Raw genomic sequence first — 17,721 nt, forward strand, 5'->3', positions numbered from 1 at the left:
TACAGATGAAAATGAATACTTCAAAGAATGTCTTTTAAAAAATTCTTTTTCTGTTTGGTTTTGTTATTTGTGCTTGGGCAGCACCTCATTTAGCTGTTAAAATTCTCGTTGTTCTAAGATCTACACATTTCTTAAGGAGTAACTCTTTCCTAGAATTACAGTACAGTTTTCCACCAAGTACTTCAGGTACAGAATGTGGACCCAATGGGCATGAGTAAGTCAGAAGCAGTGGCAAGCCTGCTTTTCTAAATCTAGTCTTTTGCTGTCCATTTTTATAAAATACTCAGGAGGCAGACAAGTGTTTTTCATCATGGGAGAGTTTCCACTTCTCTTTTCTTCTGGAGTTCCCAACTATTTGTGAAAACCTTGATGTCCTTGTTGACTGACCGAATAGTGTTGCAGGGTCAGCATATACCAAACCCCAAAGTCAGAAAACACTTGCTTCTTTGAATATGGCACTGTAGTTAGCAAACCGCCCCTAAAGAGTTTGTTGTCATGAAGGAAAATTTATCATTTCATATACAAAGTTTGGGGACTACGGTGGACTTGGATGACATAATTATGCTGTCCACAACATAGTTCTTTACATCTGCCCGGCTCTGGTGAAACTCACCATCCTACTGCCTTTGAAAATTTTCAGGTTTAGGGTTCAAGAGGCTGAGCTTAATTGTCCTTTTGTATAAGAGATTTATCAGAAAAAGTATTAATGCCATAAACAGGCCTACAGCAGCATGGCAGGGACACTGGGGAAAGACGAGGCCCACATAGAAGAGTGAGGGCTTCTCCTACATGTCTCAGAGGAAGCAAGGGGAATCTGCCTTGCGACATGAGTAGCCCAGAGTACTTAGTATCACTGAAGGTGAAAAAGAAAAAAATGTGGAAAAACAACATACTTTAGTTCTTGAAAGTAAATTTCTATAGCTTTGAGAGCTGTTAGAATGGATGAGCCATGACTAACATCCTTCTGCACTGTATGCCCGATCCTCAGTATATGAGCTTCCTTCTTTGGGATCATCTTTTCATTGTCTCAACATGACTGAGATATTTCTAAGCATCATGTGGGCACATGTCAAAGGTCAGTGCTATAGCCTTGTTCTTGCTTCAAGCCCCACATTAGGGATTCTTTCTTACCAATTAACCCAGCCAGCATATAATCTGTGCACCATGACTTGTGTCCATTATTGGCGCCAGATGTGAAGTTCTTTTTTTTCTTGCCTAGAACGAAAATCTCAAAAGCTCTTCCCTGTGAGCAAATGAGGTGTCAAACAATCATAACCTTTAGTTGTCCAGGAGGAAAATTTAAGCCCATTTTTTCTAAGTAAGATGTTATACATCCTTGTATTTTTTATCCAATCTTTTCATATCTAAAATTTGGCTTCCCATCTAACCGAAACACTGTCTTGTTACAGAGTTCAGAGGAAACTGAAACTCACCATCCTACTGCCATTTTGCAAACAAAATTGGTGTCATACTTGATTTTTTCATAACTGTAAATGACCAGTATTTTTCAATAGTTACTCATGGGTATTTGTAGCCATGATTTCTTCCTAGAAAATAAACTGCCGTATCTGTATAAAATGGCAGTAGGCAAAGCCAAACCGTTCGCATCTCATTTCCTACAAAACTGGGGCACTTGCTACCTTCATAGGATAATACTTTCAATCATGTTATTTAGTAGCCTAGGGAGTAAATTTAGACTTCTGTTCATTTGGAGCAAGAGGTGACTCTGTTGCTTTAATATATATAATTAAGCAGAGTTGAAATTGACTTTAAATGAAAATTGAAAACAAATTAAGCAATCACTCAATGTAATGCCTGTGGTTATAGCCCTTGTGTATATTTAGATGCACTGAAAAAATAAAACAAAATTTCTGCATTTCTGGGCATTTTATTTTATTCCATGTGGAAAACACAGTGTGGTGACAATGTTTAGAATCAGTGTAAACTATTACATGTAATGACCATTTGCTTTGATGTTCATACATGCCCTACACTAATGCCTATTGATCAAATTTAATCATATCTGTTAATATTGGAGTCAGACAATGACAAACTCAGCTCATGGAATTCACTTATTGGCTTTACTCACTAATCTTCTCTAGTGACCATGACTAGGCTCCTTTAATTTGACATTGGACAGCATTTGTATTAATAATAGCAAAATTTTCAAATGTGCCTACTTCTTATTTCTGACACTTGTAAAGTTATTGCCTATCATTTTCTGTCTTATTACAATTTTTATTTCGCTAATTTTATGGCTTTGGGATTGCTGCCAATGACTTACTGCCTCAAAAAGATATTGTTTCAAATGAACTTATTATGGCTTATATTTAGTTAGATTTATTAGTGCTGACTTGAATTTTGTGCTCAGGCAAATGAGTTCACATGAAAGTCTTCAGAACATTCTTGGTGCTTTGGTTCAAGTTTAAACCCAACTGTTAAGGATGTTATGATGTTTTACCCCTTAAACCATGTATATTTGTTTGTACTATTAGGTCTTGTAGTCAGACTTTTCTTTGGGCCAGCAGCTCATAAATAATGACATGCAGACTTATTATTAATTATGAAAGCTTGGCCTTAGCGTGGGCTTGTCCCACTAACTCTTATAACTTAAATTAACCCATTTATACTAATCTACACTTTGCCATGTGACCTTACTTTTTTCTATCCCATACCTCCTGTTTCCTCTCCATTTTCTGCTGGTGAATCCCACCTTTCTTCTTCCCAGAGTTCTCTGTCTGCCTGGAAGTCCCACCTATACCTCCTGCCTAGCTATTGGCTGTTTATTTTTTTTTTATGTCAATCACAGAAATACATCTTTACACAATGTAGAAATATCCCATAACAAGATATTATTTGTTCAGAGTTTGAATGTTGCTCAAATGCAAATGCTGGTGGAGCCAGCTTCCTGCTCTGCACTGCATTCCATAGTAACATCAAAGTTCATTGACTGATAAAGATGTACTTCCTTCCTCCCTTATCTCTCAAAAAATGATTTTAAAATGTTTTGAAGTTTCCAATATCTTTCTAATCTCTCTTTGGTTCAATTATATTAAAATTCCAATTAGGTCAATATGAAAAATTCAATTAGAGAAAATCAGCCATGTCTCTTTGATAGGATTTATTTGTAAAATAATTAACTGACTGTTTATCTTTTTAAGACTGTTTCTACTGAAGCTATGTAGTTAGTGCATCTTGTACTCAGGCTCTAGTTAGAGGCAACAGAAGTACAAATCCTACTGATGTACCAAGGATGATGGACCAGGGGTGAATACACTCTCTCACACCATGACATAGTCTAAGGTAATACCCACTGCAGGCACTACTCTATCCAAGAGCTCAGTTAGCCCCCGCTGTTCTGATCTCTCTCTCTCTCTCTCTCTCTCTCTCTCTCTCTCTCTCTCTCTCTCTCTCTCTCTCTCTCTCTCTCTCTCTCTCTCTCTCTGTGTGTGTGTGTCTGTCTTTTTGCCTCTTTCTCTAGCACATTCATTCCTGCAGCTACAAGCACCTCCCAACAAGGACAGTAATTTTTATTTCCTGTAATCTCAGGGATCTCATGGCTTGGAGTTTGAAAGGTGACACTACTTGACAAGGGTGGTCCCTAAACAGGCCTGAGCAGTGTCATTTAGGATCTTGTTAGGGATGTTCATTCTCAGGCCCTGTTCCAGACTGTATAAATGAGAAAAATCTGGGAGTGGATCTCAACAAGCCTCAAAAAATTCCCTCCAAGTAACCCTTAGACACGTTCAAACTAGAGAACAACTACAGTGTGCTACCTGGCCAGGCCTGAATCATGGGCACACCCTTTAGCTTCTGTGTGTGAATTACAGTCCCATGGGGTAGAAAGGGATGTGAGGAACCCATAGCAAGAAGGAAAGGTGGATAGAATGCCAGCCATGAGGGAAAATGGTAATTCTGGCAGGGGCATTCAGCTCAGTAACAAAGTTCTCTTTAGTGTGGAATGCTTTTGTTTTCCAGAACACCACTGACTGAGGTGACTTCCCCAGAAAGCCAATATTCTAGCACAGCCAATACACTTTCCATTCTTTCTTGTGCCACAGAGATTCAGTTTCAGGTTTGTCTTTAGAGAGACTGTTGGCAAACCTTTAAATGTTCCAAGACCACACAGTCCTTACATTTCCTTACCCAATACTTCTTGCATGCTGTGATGTGGTCTATGCAGCCTAGAATAATGAACACCATTGCTCTTCTCTGATAAGAATCCAGGTGGATCTGTCTGTTCCAGGAGCTTTCAATGAACAGGCCATTATCTGAGGGAAGCTGACAGGCTCTGTAAAATCCTGAGTGGGAGAGAGATTCAGCACTGCAGTATTACCTAAAATTATTTTAAGCCTCTGTGTGTGTGTGTGTGTGTGTGTGTGTTTAAATATTTATTTTTTGAGAGATAAGAAGTTTTCTGTATTACTGTTGGTTTTGTGTGCCCTGTACCCCAACTTGAGACCTCCGTGTTCACCCTCCTGGGGTAGGCAGTTGAGCACATGTCCATGTATCTCCGTTTAACTGCTCTGGAGAATTTCCTCTGCTACTGTTAGCTGCAATAACATTGATATTGTTTGTCATTGACGGTTTCTTTTCTAATTCTTAACTTTTGAATGACCTGCCCGCTTTCTCTCATTTCTTATGCTATGTACAGATAGAGGACATGCAATGGGGCAAAGGAGTCCGGGAGATCCCACCCTCTGTGTGCACATTGCCCTGCAAGCCTGGGCAGAGGAAGAAGACACAGAAGGGAACCCCTTGCTGCTGGACCTGTGAGCCCTGTGATGGATACCAGTATCAGTTTGACGAGATGACATGTCAACATTGTCCCTATGACCAGAGGCCCAATGAAAATCGAACTGGCTGTCAGAACATCCCCATCATCAAACTGGAGTGGCATTCTCCCTGGGCTGTCATTCCCGTCTTCCTGGCAATGTTGGGGATCATTGCCACCATCTTTGTCATGGCCACTTTTATCCGCTACAATGACACACCCATTGTCAGGGCTTCTGGACGGGAACTCAGCTACGTTTTATTGACTGGCATCTTTCTCTGCTACATCATCACCTTCCTAATGATTGCCAAACCAGATGTGGCAGTGTGTTCTTTCCGGCGTGTCTTCTTGGGCTTGGGCATGTGCATTAGTTATGCAGCCCTTTTAACAAAAACCAACCGGATTTATCGCATATTTGAGCAGGGCAAGAAATCAGTGACAGCTCCCAGACTCATAAGCCCGACATCACAACTGGCAATCACTTCCAGTTTAATATCAGTGCAGCTTCTAGGTGTCTTCATTTGGTTTGGGGTTGACCCACCCAACATCATCATAGACTACGATGAGCATAAGACAATGAACCCGGAGCAAGCCAGGGGAGTGCTCAAATGTGACATCACAGACCTTCAAATCATTTGCTCTTTGGGATATAGCATCCTTCTCATGGTCACATGTACTGTGTATGCCATCAAGACTCGGGGTGTACCAGAGAATTTTAATGAAGCCAAGCCCATTGGATTCACTATGTACACAACATGTATCGTATGGCTTGCCTTCATCCCGATATTTTTTGGCACTGCACAGTCAGCAGAAAAGGTAAGTGAAAATGTACATCTCACAGTACATTCCAGAAATGTGTAGTTCTGTACATACTGAAACAAAATTGATTGTGTCCTCCAAAGAAATTTATATACAGAATAGAAGGCTCAAAAATATAAAAGCATTGGACTAATAGGTTAATGGTTCAGGAGTCTAAACTTTTCAATAGGATGTTACCCTTTGAACCTATTAAAACCAATGACATGTGACCTTTTCAAGTAAATGTATTTACATAAAATTTGTATAAGTAGGCATTGTCCAGGACAAGATGATCTAATCTAACTAAGTAAAACCTTCCTCCCCATTCACTTACCATTCCTGTGCTCACATGAATGTTTCTTTAGGATAGAAGTTGCCACAGTACCTATGTTCCAGGTGACTGAATGTGTGGTGTTCACTCTTCCATTATTAGCATTACTACAGATCAGAAGTTCTCAACCTTCAGGTCATGACCCCTTTGAGGGTCAAACAACCCTTTCATAGGGTTGCTGAAGACCATCAGAAAACAGATATTTACATCACAATTCATAACAGTTGCAAAATTACAGTCATGAAATAGCAACAAAAATAATTTTATGGTTGGGGAGGGGTCACTACAACATGAGAAACCACTTTAAAGGGTCACAGCATTTGGAAGGAAGTTTGAGAACTACTGCTACAGATGTTCTGACTTTTTAGTAGCTCCTTTGGGCTGTTACTACAAATCCAGTGCACAAGCTATACAGTGCATTAGAGCTACCTAGTTGCACACCAATCAAATATAACCAGATGGGCTGATAGATAAGAACATCAGTTAGTCTGTATCATTTTCCTAACAGTGTACTATACCTTAATCTCAGCAAGCAATCATAATGAGATCCAGAGTTTTCAAAGAAAAACAGGAAAGAAGGTAGGAGAGAGAGAGGGGTGGGGGTGAGGAGATCATGCTGTCAATGTTTGAGGTTGGTACAAGAGACAGTTAGTATATGTGTCCTTGCATGTACTGATAAATTAATGAATCTATAAATTACAAAATAGTGGACTCTTGTGTTGTTTTTAATGTAGTTAATGTATATTTAACTGTATGTGTGACTTGCATAACAAGTAGGTCATCCTGAAGTATTGATCCTACACATGATGTGTACACATTTGATTTTTACACTTACCCATCTGGATACAGTTTTATACATATGCAAATTGCACAAGACTAAAATACCAATGTGAGAATTCTTCATTTGGTGTGAGCAGCTCTGACAGGGTAGTATGGCTGCTGCTTGAAGAGACTGAGTCTTCCTTAGTCACTCATCTAGGAGAGAATCATATTGGAAATTGAGTGTATATTTGAACAGCAGGGGTCATTATGTTTCAATTTAATTTGAACAAATACACTAATGCTTTTTTTTTCTTTTACATTTGTGTATGTGTGTGTTAAAATGCATATCCATAGCCGGGCAGTGGTGGCGCATGCCTTTAATCCCAGCCCTCAGGAGCCAGAGGCAGGTGGATCTTTGTGAGTTCGAGGCCAGCCTGGTCTACAACGTGAGATCCAGGAAAGGCACAAAGCTACACAGAGAAACCCTGTCTGAAAAAACAAAAACAAACAAACAAAAAAAAAACAAGAACAACAACAAAACATATCCATGCTATAAGATGCATGTGCAAGTCAGAGGACAGCTTGTTGGGACAGGGTCTGTCTTTCTATCATGTGGACCTCAGGGACTGACCCTAGGTCATTAGTCTTCACAGCAAGTATCTTTACTTGATGATCTATCTTTCAGGCCCTTGAACAAAGCTATTGAATGTTTAAAGACTTGGATAGGAAAAACAGGATTATGTTGAAATACATAAAATCTTAAAACAAAAATGATACTGCCAGGAGTTGGTTTGGTAATTCATTAATGCCTCTGTTTCCTGTGTATTGTTTATAAAAAAAAATCCATGGAATTTAGCTGGTTTTTCTGCTGAAATGATGCAAGTAACCTAAATTGTGTGATTCTGGAGCTATAAGCTTGCCTTTTTAAAGTGGTTATCTCATGAAACTAAACAGAATCCTCAAACTAAGGGCACTGAATGGCTCTAGACGATGGCTTTCATCATAAAATATCTTAGAGGAAATTCTTCTAAAATATATAGTCATTGAGCATTGGCTGCTTCCAACAGTATTTTTCAGATTCATAACGCATGTTTATTGTCTGTGAAACCAACTTGAATTTCATTTTATTTCTTTTCTCTATCCCTGGGCCAAGGGAATAATAAAATATGAGTTAGGGTTCTGAAATGCAATAGAAATAAAAAAAAATTGTAAATGTGTGCTGGTAGGTTGGTAACTAGTATAATTTTTGAAAGGGACAAGGACTGTCATCAAATCACATGAAGATAATTCTTTTGCTGTTAAAACAATGTCATGTGAAGAAGGTTGAAGGCATTAAGTATATCCTATATACTTATTCTTGGTGATATAAAAAGCAGTAATCATTGAAGGAATATCAGAAGTGTGCCTTGTTATATCCTATGTACCTCTTCTTGGTGATATAAAAAGTAAGAATGACTACACTAGCTTTAGAAGTATGTATTGTTGTAACGTTGTTTTAAGAGTGTTATTTCTGTGTCATTTGATCCTTCATTTTGGACCATATCTATTTGTGACTGTGGAGCTTTTTCAAGTAAGATCACATGTGTTATCCTTTGCAAACTTGAAACTGATAGGAGGCTTTGGGAAATCCAATCATTGATTCTAGTTCCTGTTGATGACATTTTGCTGGTAGAACCAGACCAATGGAAGAGATTAAACTGTCTTTAGACAGTGTGATTTCTAATCCCTCAGTTTTACAAAACCTACTTCTCTTTGTATACTCTTCATGGCTTATAATGTTTTACATGGTTCATTGGCATAATTAAAAGTGCTGAACTGCCAACTAGGAACAGTGAATTTCTACATGAAAACGCACACACCCTAATGACAGGCATATGGCTAGGGAAACACGAGTGATCAATTAAGAAAATCACTCTGTGTATATGCAACCATAGCATTTAAATTATGCAAAGAGGCAAGTTGCCAAATGAAACAAAGACATCACAGCAAAATGCATGGTTTTTTAATTTTTTTTTTTTTTTTTTTTTTGCTAAACTGGCAACCTTACAGAATCACAGACATTCCATTTTGTTCTGATTTAATAGTTTAAGTACCCTAAGTTGAAGAATGCCATTGTCTCAGAAAAAAAAATCAACAGTAAATTCTGTAATAACTATTTACTGTGTTGCAGAATTGAAATCCATTTTGATTCTGCTAGGGAAAGCTCCATGAAATTTCTCACTGGTTGATTTTATTAGTAAAACACAAAGACCAAACAAGGTTTTTATTTTTGACATAAAATGTCATCCCAGTGAAATTTATTTTTGTTTTAAGGACAATGCGAGAGATCACTGTTACCCTGATTGATCATTGCTACCCTATAACTTGCTAGAATTGAAGTCCTAAACTATGATCAGAGATAGTGGTAGTAAACTTCAGCCATACAGTAATATATTCTAGGATCTGGGAATTATGCATAGGCGTGACCATCAAGAGTCCACGAAATAGTATAAGTAGTGAAATAATATCATGGTAGAGGCTAGCTAGTCTTTTGTAGTGTGATATTATTATGTAATTATATCTCAGCACTGTCTGCTCAAAGACTAGATTATTCTCTATGAAAAGCAATAATTTGGTCTGTGGGTATATTGTTAGAGGGAGTGGTCAACACAAAAGTTGAAGTTGCCAAAATTTCAAGGACTCTATAACTGATCCATTTATCTAAAACTCTGTAACCACTTGTTATCTGAAGAGGTTTCTAGATAAGTTTATACTACATAACCAATCAATGTACTGGTGCATATAGGACAGGATCTCACAAGATCATGTCCCCTGCCAACATTATAGCCATAGTTTGGAAAAGTGAACCATGGTGTTTACACAGTGGAAAAAAATGTGTTGATGCTGCAAGCATCAGGCTGAATCCATGGAATGAAATGGTGTTTGTCTGTACATTGTTTCTTTCATGTGGGCAGTGACATAAGCTTTGTCAAACTGAACTGTACATGAAGAAGTGGAACTTGGCAGTCAGGTAGGGGATTGGAGGCCTCAGAGGTCTGTGTGCGCTGTGGGGTTGTTTGTGTAGGAATATGGTGAGAAGAAGAGAGGGAATGGGTTGAAGCAACTGAGGGCAAGAGGGCATTGCTGCAAGAGGGAGCTGGTTTCAAAGAAGGAAAGGCATGTTCCAGCATCATGCCACAGGCCATGTTTCTTCACATATCAGAACAGAATCGGGGTGTGTAGCACATCTTCAATGAGAGAATCCCTTTTCTCTAGTGGAGTATTATTCCACTGAACGATAGAACTAGGGCAATGAGAGCAGGCGTCTGAACCAGCACTGGGACCAGATGTGGTAGGAGGATAGGGAAATGGGAACATTTCCTAGAAGTTGAGAGAGCTCGAAAATATGACCGCAAAGTGAAACCTCCCCACCACTGAGATCAGAAATGATATGACGTAGGATAATCCCATTCCCAAATCTCAAAGTTTGTCTAAAGAAGTATCACACATCTGCTGTCATCACACCAAACATACTGAACGGAAGTCTAGTATTTGTTTTGTTGTTTTGTTTGGTTCTTTTTTCTTGTGGGTTTCCTAATTTGCTATCTGTATTTGTTGCTATGATAAACACTCTGGGCAAAAGCGACTGGGAGCTGGAAAAGTGTTGATTTGGCTTACACTTCTGTTGCAGTCCATCATTGAGGCAAGCCAAACTGGAAGCAGATAATAAGGCAGAAACCATGGAGGAAAGGTGTTTATTGTACGGCTTCTCATGATTCTCAGGTTGCTTTGTTATATAACCCATGGCTATCTGCCCAGGGGTGGCATGCCCAGGGTGGACAGATCACACCCATATCAATCATTAATCAAGAAAATGATCCAGAGACTTGCTTATCCAACAGGCCAGTCTGATGAAGGCAGTTCCACAGCTGAGGCTCCTTCTTCCTAGACGACTCTACTTGTGTAAAATTGACAAAAACTCACCAACAAAGTGGGCTTGGAAATTTTTGTTGTCATTTTCAATTTGTTTTATTTATCTTGAGAAAATGCAAATTTCACTCTCTGGTCCTGGCTATTCTGGAATTCACTGTGTAGCTAGACTGGCCTTGAACTATCCACCATGTTCTCTCTCTGCCTCCAGAGTGCCAGGGACTGTAGACAGGAGCCACCAACTAGATTTCTGCAGCTTTAAAGAAATGCTGTAGGTGGGAAATACTAGCAAAGACAAGGATACTTTCAAATTTATTTGAAATACATCCTTTCTTCCCACATAGGCTATCCTACTATGCTCCTTATACTTAGAAGCATGGTAGAGAGTGAAAAAATACTGTTCCTGTATGTTTTCCAAAACTGGTAATTAACAAGAGCTTTGACTAAATTCTCAGTCATGTAGAACATGCTACAAACATAATCCCCCAAAATGCAAAACAGGCACACAGAGAGGGACAAGTCACTTGCTCGCCATGGCAAGTATGATAAGTGGAATGCACAGGAAAAATCAGGACACATTAGGGTGTTTGAGAGGGCATCAGAACGTGAGAAACAGCAGACAGGTGGCACAAAGGGAAAGGGGTCATTGCACTGACAGTATTCTTAACTCTTGCAAAAAGAAGAGACCATAATAATGAAAAATCAATCAACCTCATTTTGCAAGCAAAATTTGAAACAGTGTGTATACTGACAAGTCACTCCAGCATTGAACTTTTGGCAAAAATTACATCTACTCAATGTCGTGGGCCCTGGAAGCTGAAATTGCCGTGAATACTTCTTGAGATAAGTGATTCCCCAATGGGTGTGTTAACCTATAAAGAGCCATCCTTGTCATGCAGTCCCCTCCCAGCTCTCCAGCTCTGTGGTGCCAGGCTACAAAGAAAAGGCAGTGGTGCAGGGAAAGAAGTGGTGCCATATGCAAGGCTCTGTATAACTCCTCTTGAAGCTTTGCAGACTTCACAAAAGTGTGTTAGCAGGGAAACATGGGGGTTTGGGGATAGAAATGTCACTCCTGTGCTCTGAAGATGAACAAACAGCAACGTTGAAAAGCAGTTAGCAACAAGAACACTATGAAGTGGTTACTATAATAAAGGGACAGATGATGCCACCTGAAGAAAGCCCAGAAGGCCAGAAAAGATAGAGTGTGTTGGAATCTACATTGGACTTTTGAATGTAGAAGGAAAAATGCGGCTAGGCTGTGCCTTATCTTGCCTTTCATGCTGTGTTGTTTGTTATTTAAACAGAGACGGGTTTTATTTCAATTGTTAATCTTTTATTTATTTATTTATTTATTTATTTATTTATTTATTTATTAGCTTTGCCTTTTTTTTTTTTTTCAAGACAGGGTTTCTCTGTGTTGTTCTGGCTGTCCTGGAATTCACTCTGTAGACCAGGGTGGCCTCAAACTCACAGAAATCAGCCTGCCTCTGCCTCCTGAGTGCTAGTATTAAAGACATATACCACCACCAACTGGATAAGTTGTTAAGTTTTGTAAACAACATTTCCACTATTTAATCTTTATTCAATAAAAACTAGGTAAGGAAAGAACTTTTATCAGTCTATCAGTCGGCTTCTACTTTCCACTTTGTCCACACACATATTCATGCACATACTCAAACATGTCAAGTCTTTATTTTCTCTTTTAGAATGATCAGAAAGAACCTTCACCTTGAATCTAAAGTCAGGTGAGGGGAGTACTGAGATGTGTAGATTTTGCTGAGGCTGTACATGCATCATGCTGCGGCAGTATCCATGCTGGGTATTGAGGTCCAGCTTCTGTCTTTTGATTTTGTCTGTTCATATTTATGTCTGAGGCCTATGAAAATGCCACTGTTTTGTGGCCTGCTATAATGGTGGCAAGCCCTGATCTTCTCTCTAAGCAGCCTTCTGAAACTGGTTGTTCCCAAATTCAGGAGTAAGTGGCTAGAGTTAATGCCCTGCATTTTCTCTGATAGAGTGGACCAGCTCCTTTGAGGCAAGTCTCTTAGCATACATGGAGTCTTCACCATCTTGGCCCCTTTATGAGTCAGGCAGGATAAGGAGGAGGTGGACCCCTAGCAGAGAAGAACTGGTACAGAGTGTTGATCATTGCACTTAAAGTTTTGATAGAGAAAACCTTGCTGTACAGGAAGACTCAACAATAGACCTCCATTCTGCATGCTATCTACCCCAGTTTGCAGCTCTTCTTGGAGAAGAATCCCCCTCCCCATAATCCCATAGGTTTCTAAGGTTTCTTTCTTCTTATGAACTAGACCGTCTGGAGACCCAGGCACCAGGATGCAGGGCCTACCCTTTAAGTAAAATTGGGATAATCAGAAAGGGCTCTGTGCTTTGGGTTTCCTTAGAGCATCAGAGGCCATTTCTGATTTTCACAAAGAATACAGGAAATCACCATAGAGAAGACCTGATGAGAGGCAGTCAGTGGACTGGCCAAATCTAGATTTTTGGTCCTGAGGTCCCAAAACAAGGAGTAATAAATTTATCCCAATGAGGATTTCTTTCAGGTCCCAGTTGCCCTGTTTTTCTGTGTTCCTTGAAGCTGGTTTGTTGGCTACTTCCTTCTACCTACCATCCCATAATGCTCTGAAGCAAATCATAGGTATCACTTAACCCCTCTAACCATAAATTCCTTCATCTTCACAGTAAACCTACCTATTCTACAAGAAAAAAATGATATCTTTAAGCAACTTAAGCCCTCAGTTTGTACATGAACTTTTTAGAAATACTAGAAATAAACCAAATGCTAATCTGTGGATGAACAGATAAGCAAATCAGAGCCCACACATAAAGTGTTATTCTGAAGTAATGAGTGATAGATATTGACATAATCAATAACATAGGCACGTCAGAATAATTATGGTGAAATCCCAAGTATATGTTTGTGTACATATGTTTATATAGATCAAAGTACAGAACTCAGATATATATAGTCAATTTCATCACTTAGACCCACACAGGGCAGTTGCAAAATTTTAGTGTATCCACAGTCTTTAGATTCCCCCTGCCGCCCTTTTCCTCCTTTCTCCTGAAACCTAATTATTAACTGTCTTTATACTCACTGGTCTAGTCGCATGGTACAAAGACAAGAAATTGTTCCTGTAATACAGTTTGAATTTTCTCAATGAGAATGTAGACCCATCCCCCATATATAGTCTAGTAGATAGTATTGAGTAAAGAAGAACTCAACTCTTCTACAATTGGTTCCCCTTTGAAAAAAAGTCTGTTTAGGTGTTGACAGGTTGACAGATGCATCACAAGAAGGCAAAAGAGGCAAGGATCTGGAGAAGAAATGACTAGAGGCTGTGGCATAGAAGAGGATATGGAGAATTTAGCCTTTAGTGGAGAGGGAGCTGGAATCCTAAGGAATAGACAGGCTCAAGTAAGGAGCTAGACCTCGATTTTTAGGCAAGAGAGGAGAGGCTTCAGTTTGCAGTGTGACATTGGTGCAGTTTTGCCTTAGACTAAGTACTCATTGCTTTGTAAGTATGAGCTCCATACCAGTTAATATATACAGGTTGAGACTGGGGACACATGGCTACCAGTCTTGAGTTCAATGTCTTTCTGTATGCTTGCTCAGATTTGAAGACTCATGTCTATGTACAACCTAAGGGGTAAGGAAGACTAAGAAGCATCTCTTGAGGGGCAAATTGGACCAGATCTGGTAGAAGGTGCAACCCCTTGTTTTCCCTTTCACTGAAGAGGCCAATAAACCACTGGTGCCACAGACTGTTGGAAGAAACCTGGCACAGGATTCTCTTAAGTGTCCTGCCACACAGAAAGGTTAGTGGGAAGGACAGTTGAACACTGCTGCCTCTGGCTGGTATCTTCTTCAAATACACTGGGAAGGCATTGGGCTGAGCCTGCCACACCACTACATTATTGAAGAGAAGAAATACTGTCTATACATAGTCTCTATTATTTTGGGGGTTCTCAGTAGGTTTTTAGTTTCTTCCAAGCATGAAGTATCTATGGTTTTGCCTGAAGAATGGGGGAGTCACCAGAAGGCTGTCACTTGGGTCCTGAGCCCTCTTAACACATTCTCTTCTTCTGGAATCATATACTTTCCAGTAGCCCAGCTTGCTGACCAGTGCCTTTAGTAACTCCACCCCATCTCCACCCTACAGTTGACATTCTAGAGTAATCTGGCTTGGGCCGTAAATGTTTGGTCATAAAACATCAGCAAGGGAATTGCCTCAAATTTTTATTCTATGTTAATATACATGAAGGTATTAGAAATGGAAGGAAATAGAAACAGTCCATGGGGGAAAAAGTTGTCAGAGACCAGCTCTGACCTGTCAAAGGGTTCTTGGGTGGAGGAGTGAGGAATGAAGAAATATTAGATAGAAATATAGGCCTAGATGACAAGAAAGACAGAGACACAGGATAGCTTAGGGAGGACCCTGGGTCAATACCCAGTTACCACAAATTTTATTCTAATGAGCTTTTTATACACTACCAAGGGGACAGGCAAAAGACCTCCCTTTTTCAAGATCAAAGCACAATGTACAGCCAAGTGTAGACCCTTCAAAACACCTGGTAACCACACCCCTGGCCAAATCACCCTACAATGCAGCCCTGCTGGGTAAAGCAAGCTCAAACATTCTGACCTCGAGTAAGGCCTTCCTAGGGATCCTCTGTGGGCCCCCACAAAAGTTAAAGCAGCATGAAGGGCCACATTACATCTCTCTATGAGTGATTCCTTCTTTGAGGCTCTCAAATGTCTCTAAAGCTAGTGTGTCATTCATTAGTGACAACTCAATGACAGACAGCTGAATGATTGAAATAGTGAGTCCCATATGCTGTCTTACACTGCAGCTCACCAATCCTCATGTTCAACTCTGATGTGCAGTCCTTTAGTGATTTACCACAGGTAAGAGGCTGATATGTCTTCCAGAGAGACCTGGTTTATATATGAGTCCCTAGATCACACATAGGAGATCCCGGCTGACAGACTCAAAACCCTAGATCAGTTTGTAATGATTAGGTTTTAGCATCCAAGGCCAGTTATTTAGGCTGGCTTAAACTACTGCGGATTCTGTCAATGCCATTGTGTTTCTCTGGTCTCCTTCCCAGCAGCCTGTTACAGTGACTAGGTTAGGACATGAGAGCCAAATGGCCTTGTGGAAGAGGCCAAGGTAGCTGTCAGGTACTGAACCAAATGCACCATGACTGAAGTGCTTGGTTTTAGACCTGCTATTATTCATTTCTTTGTCTAATGTTCCACACACTTTCACAAGGCATAGAAATAATAAAAATTTGTGTTTTTGCAGATATTTGATTGAAAAGCAAAGAACCAAGTGGAATTTTATAAATTTTTTATAGTGAAGTCCAAATTAATGTTTAGCTTTCCTTTACAACATGACCTGGGCAACAGGGCAAGGGAGAGATGTTTTATTAGCCCTTACTACCTTCGGTGCCCACTCTGAATTGAAGCATTGCCTAAGTACAACAGAGAATGGAGCAGGGAGAGAGTTTTCAGATAGCCCAATGGTGCAAACACAGTACAGAGAGCCCGTACACAGCAGGCAGGTGGGGGATGACACTGTCCATAGACAACCTGATCTTCACATCTTTTCAGAGTGTTAAGCTTGTGTCCTGATGGCTAGTCTCTGTGACGTAAGTGAGACCAGCTCTGATTAGCGTTTTCTTTTATTGTCCTTCAGTTTTTCACTGCAACTGGTAGGAAAAGAAAATTTAAAAGAAGGAAAACCAGAGACGTTGACATCTGATGCCCCCAGTGGAAGCAGTGGTATCTATCAGGGGGTCCTCCTGGGTCTGAAATTGAAAAGTGTCCCTCTGGGGTGTCTGTGGGCTCCCCTTCAGCTTCACACCCTGGTTGGCTGGTTGGCTGATAATCAACAGTGAATGTTTTCATCCACAGTCTGAAAAGAACCTGGTTAGTCAATGCCCCCCAACAGCCACTATGAACAGTCTTTGTTCCCTATAGCAGCACTGTTTTTCCCTCCAGTCCCTGCCACTTTGCAGCTATGTATTCCTTGAGACCATTTTCAAACAGCCACCTTCCTTCCAGAATGGTTGCTCTTATTTAACAATTTCATTTTAAGTGTCTGTTCTGCGCCCCAAGACCCCAACAGCAGGTGACCACATCAGGCCCTTTTAAAAAGCTTTCCAGTAGGCTCTGTTGACAGTATTATAGCCTCTCTGGCAAGCACCATAATCAGAACGGCATGGAAACTCTGCCTTGCTACTTAGGAGGCTTTGGTCAGGGATCACAAACTGCAGCCAATGGTTCTCTTCCAGTGGCTGCTGGTTTATGTGAGTATTGGGACTTAGCCACATACACGCATGTTGGTGTGGGTGCATTGAGTGCTGTTTTCGAAGACAGGATTCCTGCTAAGAGTCAAATCGTGGCTGAGACATGGCACATGGCCTGAAAAGCTGAATAAGTAGAGATAGAGCAGTTCTATGACAAAAGTAGTTTGCTGATCTTGCCTCAGATGGCCTGCTGTTGTCCTGTCTTTTGAGCCTTCATTTCCTACTCTGCTTTTCCTTGCTGACTTCCCTTCAGTCTTGTTAGGTTTGGGGGAGGGACTGGGTAAGTGGCAGAGATGCAGAGAGAGGTGATAGGTTGAAGGGTCCTCTAGAAGAGAGGTTAGTGCCCAGCAAGCAGTATATGGTGAGTCTGAGGTAGAAGCCTTATTCTCACCAGACAAAGCAAGGTGCCCTCTCTTAGAGGCTTCCAAGAGAAGGAGGGCTATTGCATTGCGAGGGAGCAGGCTTAGTTAATATGCTTTCTATGCTATGTAACTACAGTAGGGGAGCAGTACATACATGACTTAGGCTTCACGGCAGGAGTCACTCTTTATGTAGGGGAAGGGAGCTTGGTTTCTTGTGTACCCCGTAGAACATAATAGTAGTCTGGCTAGTTCTCTGGATCATCTGGGGCTGAGGGTGAGTGTATTCTCACCATGCTCACAGTCCAACCTGCTTTGCGTTATTTACTTAGAGGACATGGATTTTCTCATATTCTTTGTTATTTCTGCCCCAGAGTATACTGTGGCCATTCCCTTCCTTGTCCCTTGTACATGGTATGCCTTCAGTCAAGAATGCTGTCACTCATGCCATG

At 40.5% G+C, this 17,721-nt stretch overlaps 1 protein-coding gene across 1 annotated transcript in view; it reads left to right on the top strand.

The window, feature by feature from the left end:
- The window catches only part of Grm7 (glutamate metabotropic receptor 7), an 837,060-nt gene that overhangs the window by 712,828 nt on the left and 106,511 nt on the right, over positions 1–17,721 (top strand). Inside the window, exon 8 of the mRNA XM_059258312.1 lies at positions 4,655–5,590. Coding sequence (XP_059114295.1) covers positions 4,655–5,590 — 936 coding nt within the window. The remainder of the gene's footprint in view (positions 1–4,654; positions 5,591–17,721) is intronic.

This window comes from Peromyscus eremicus, chromosome 3 (genome assembly GCF_949786415.1).
Source record: "Peromyscus eremicus chromosome 3, PerEre_H2_v1, whole genome shotgun sequence".
Classification (NCBI taxonomy): Eukaryota; Metazoa; Chordata; class Mammalia; order Rodentia; family Cricetidae; genus Peromyscus; species Peromyscus eremicus.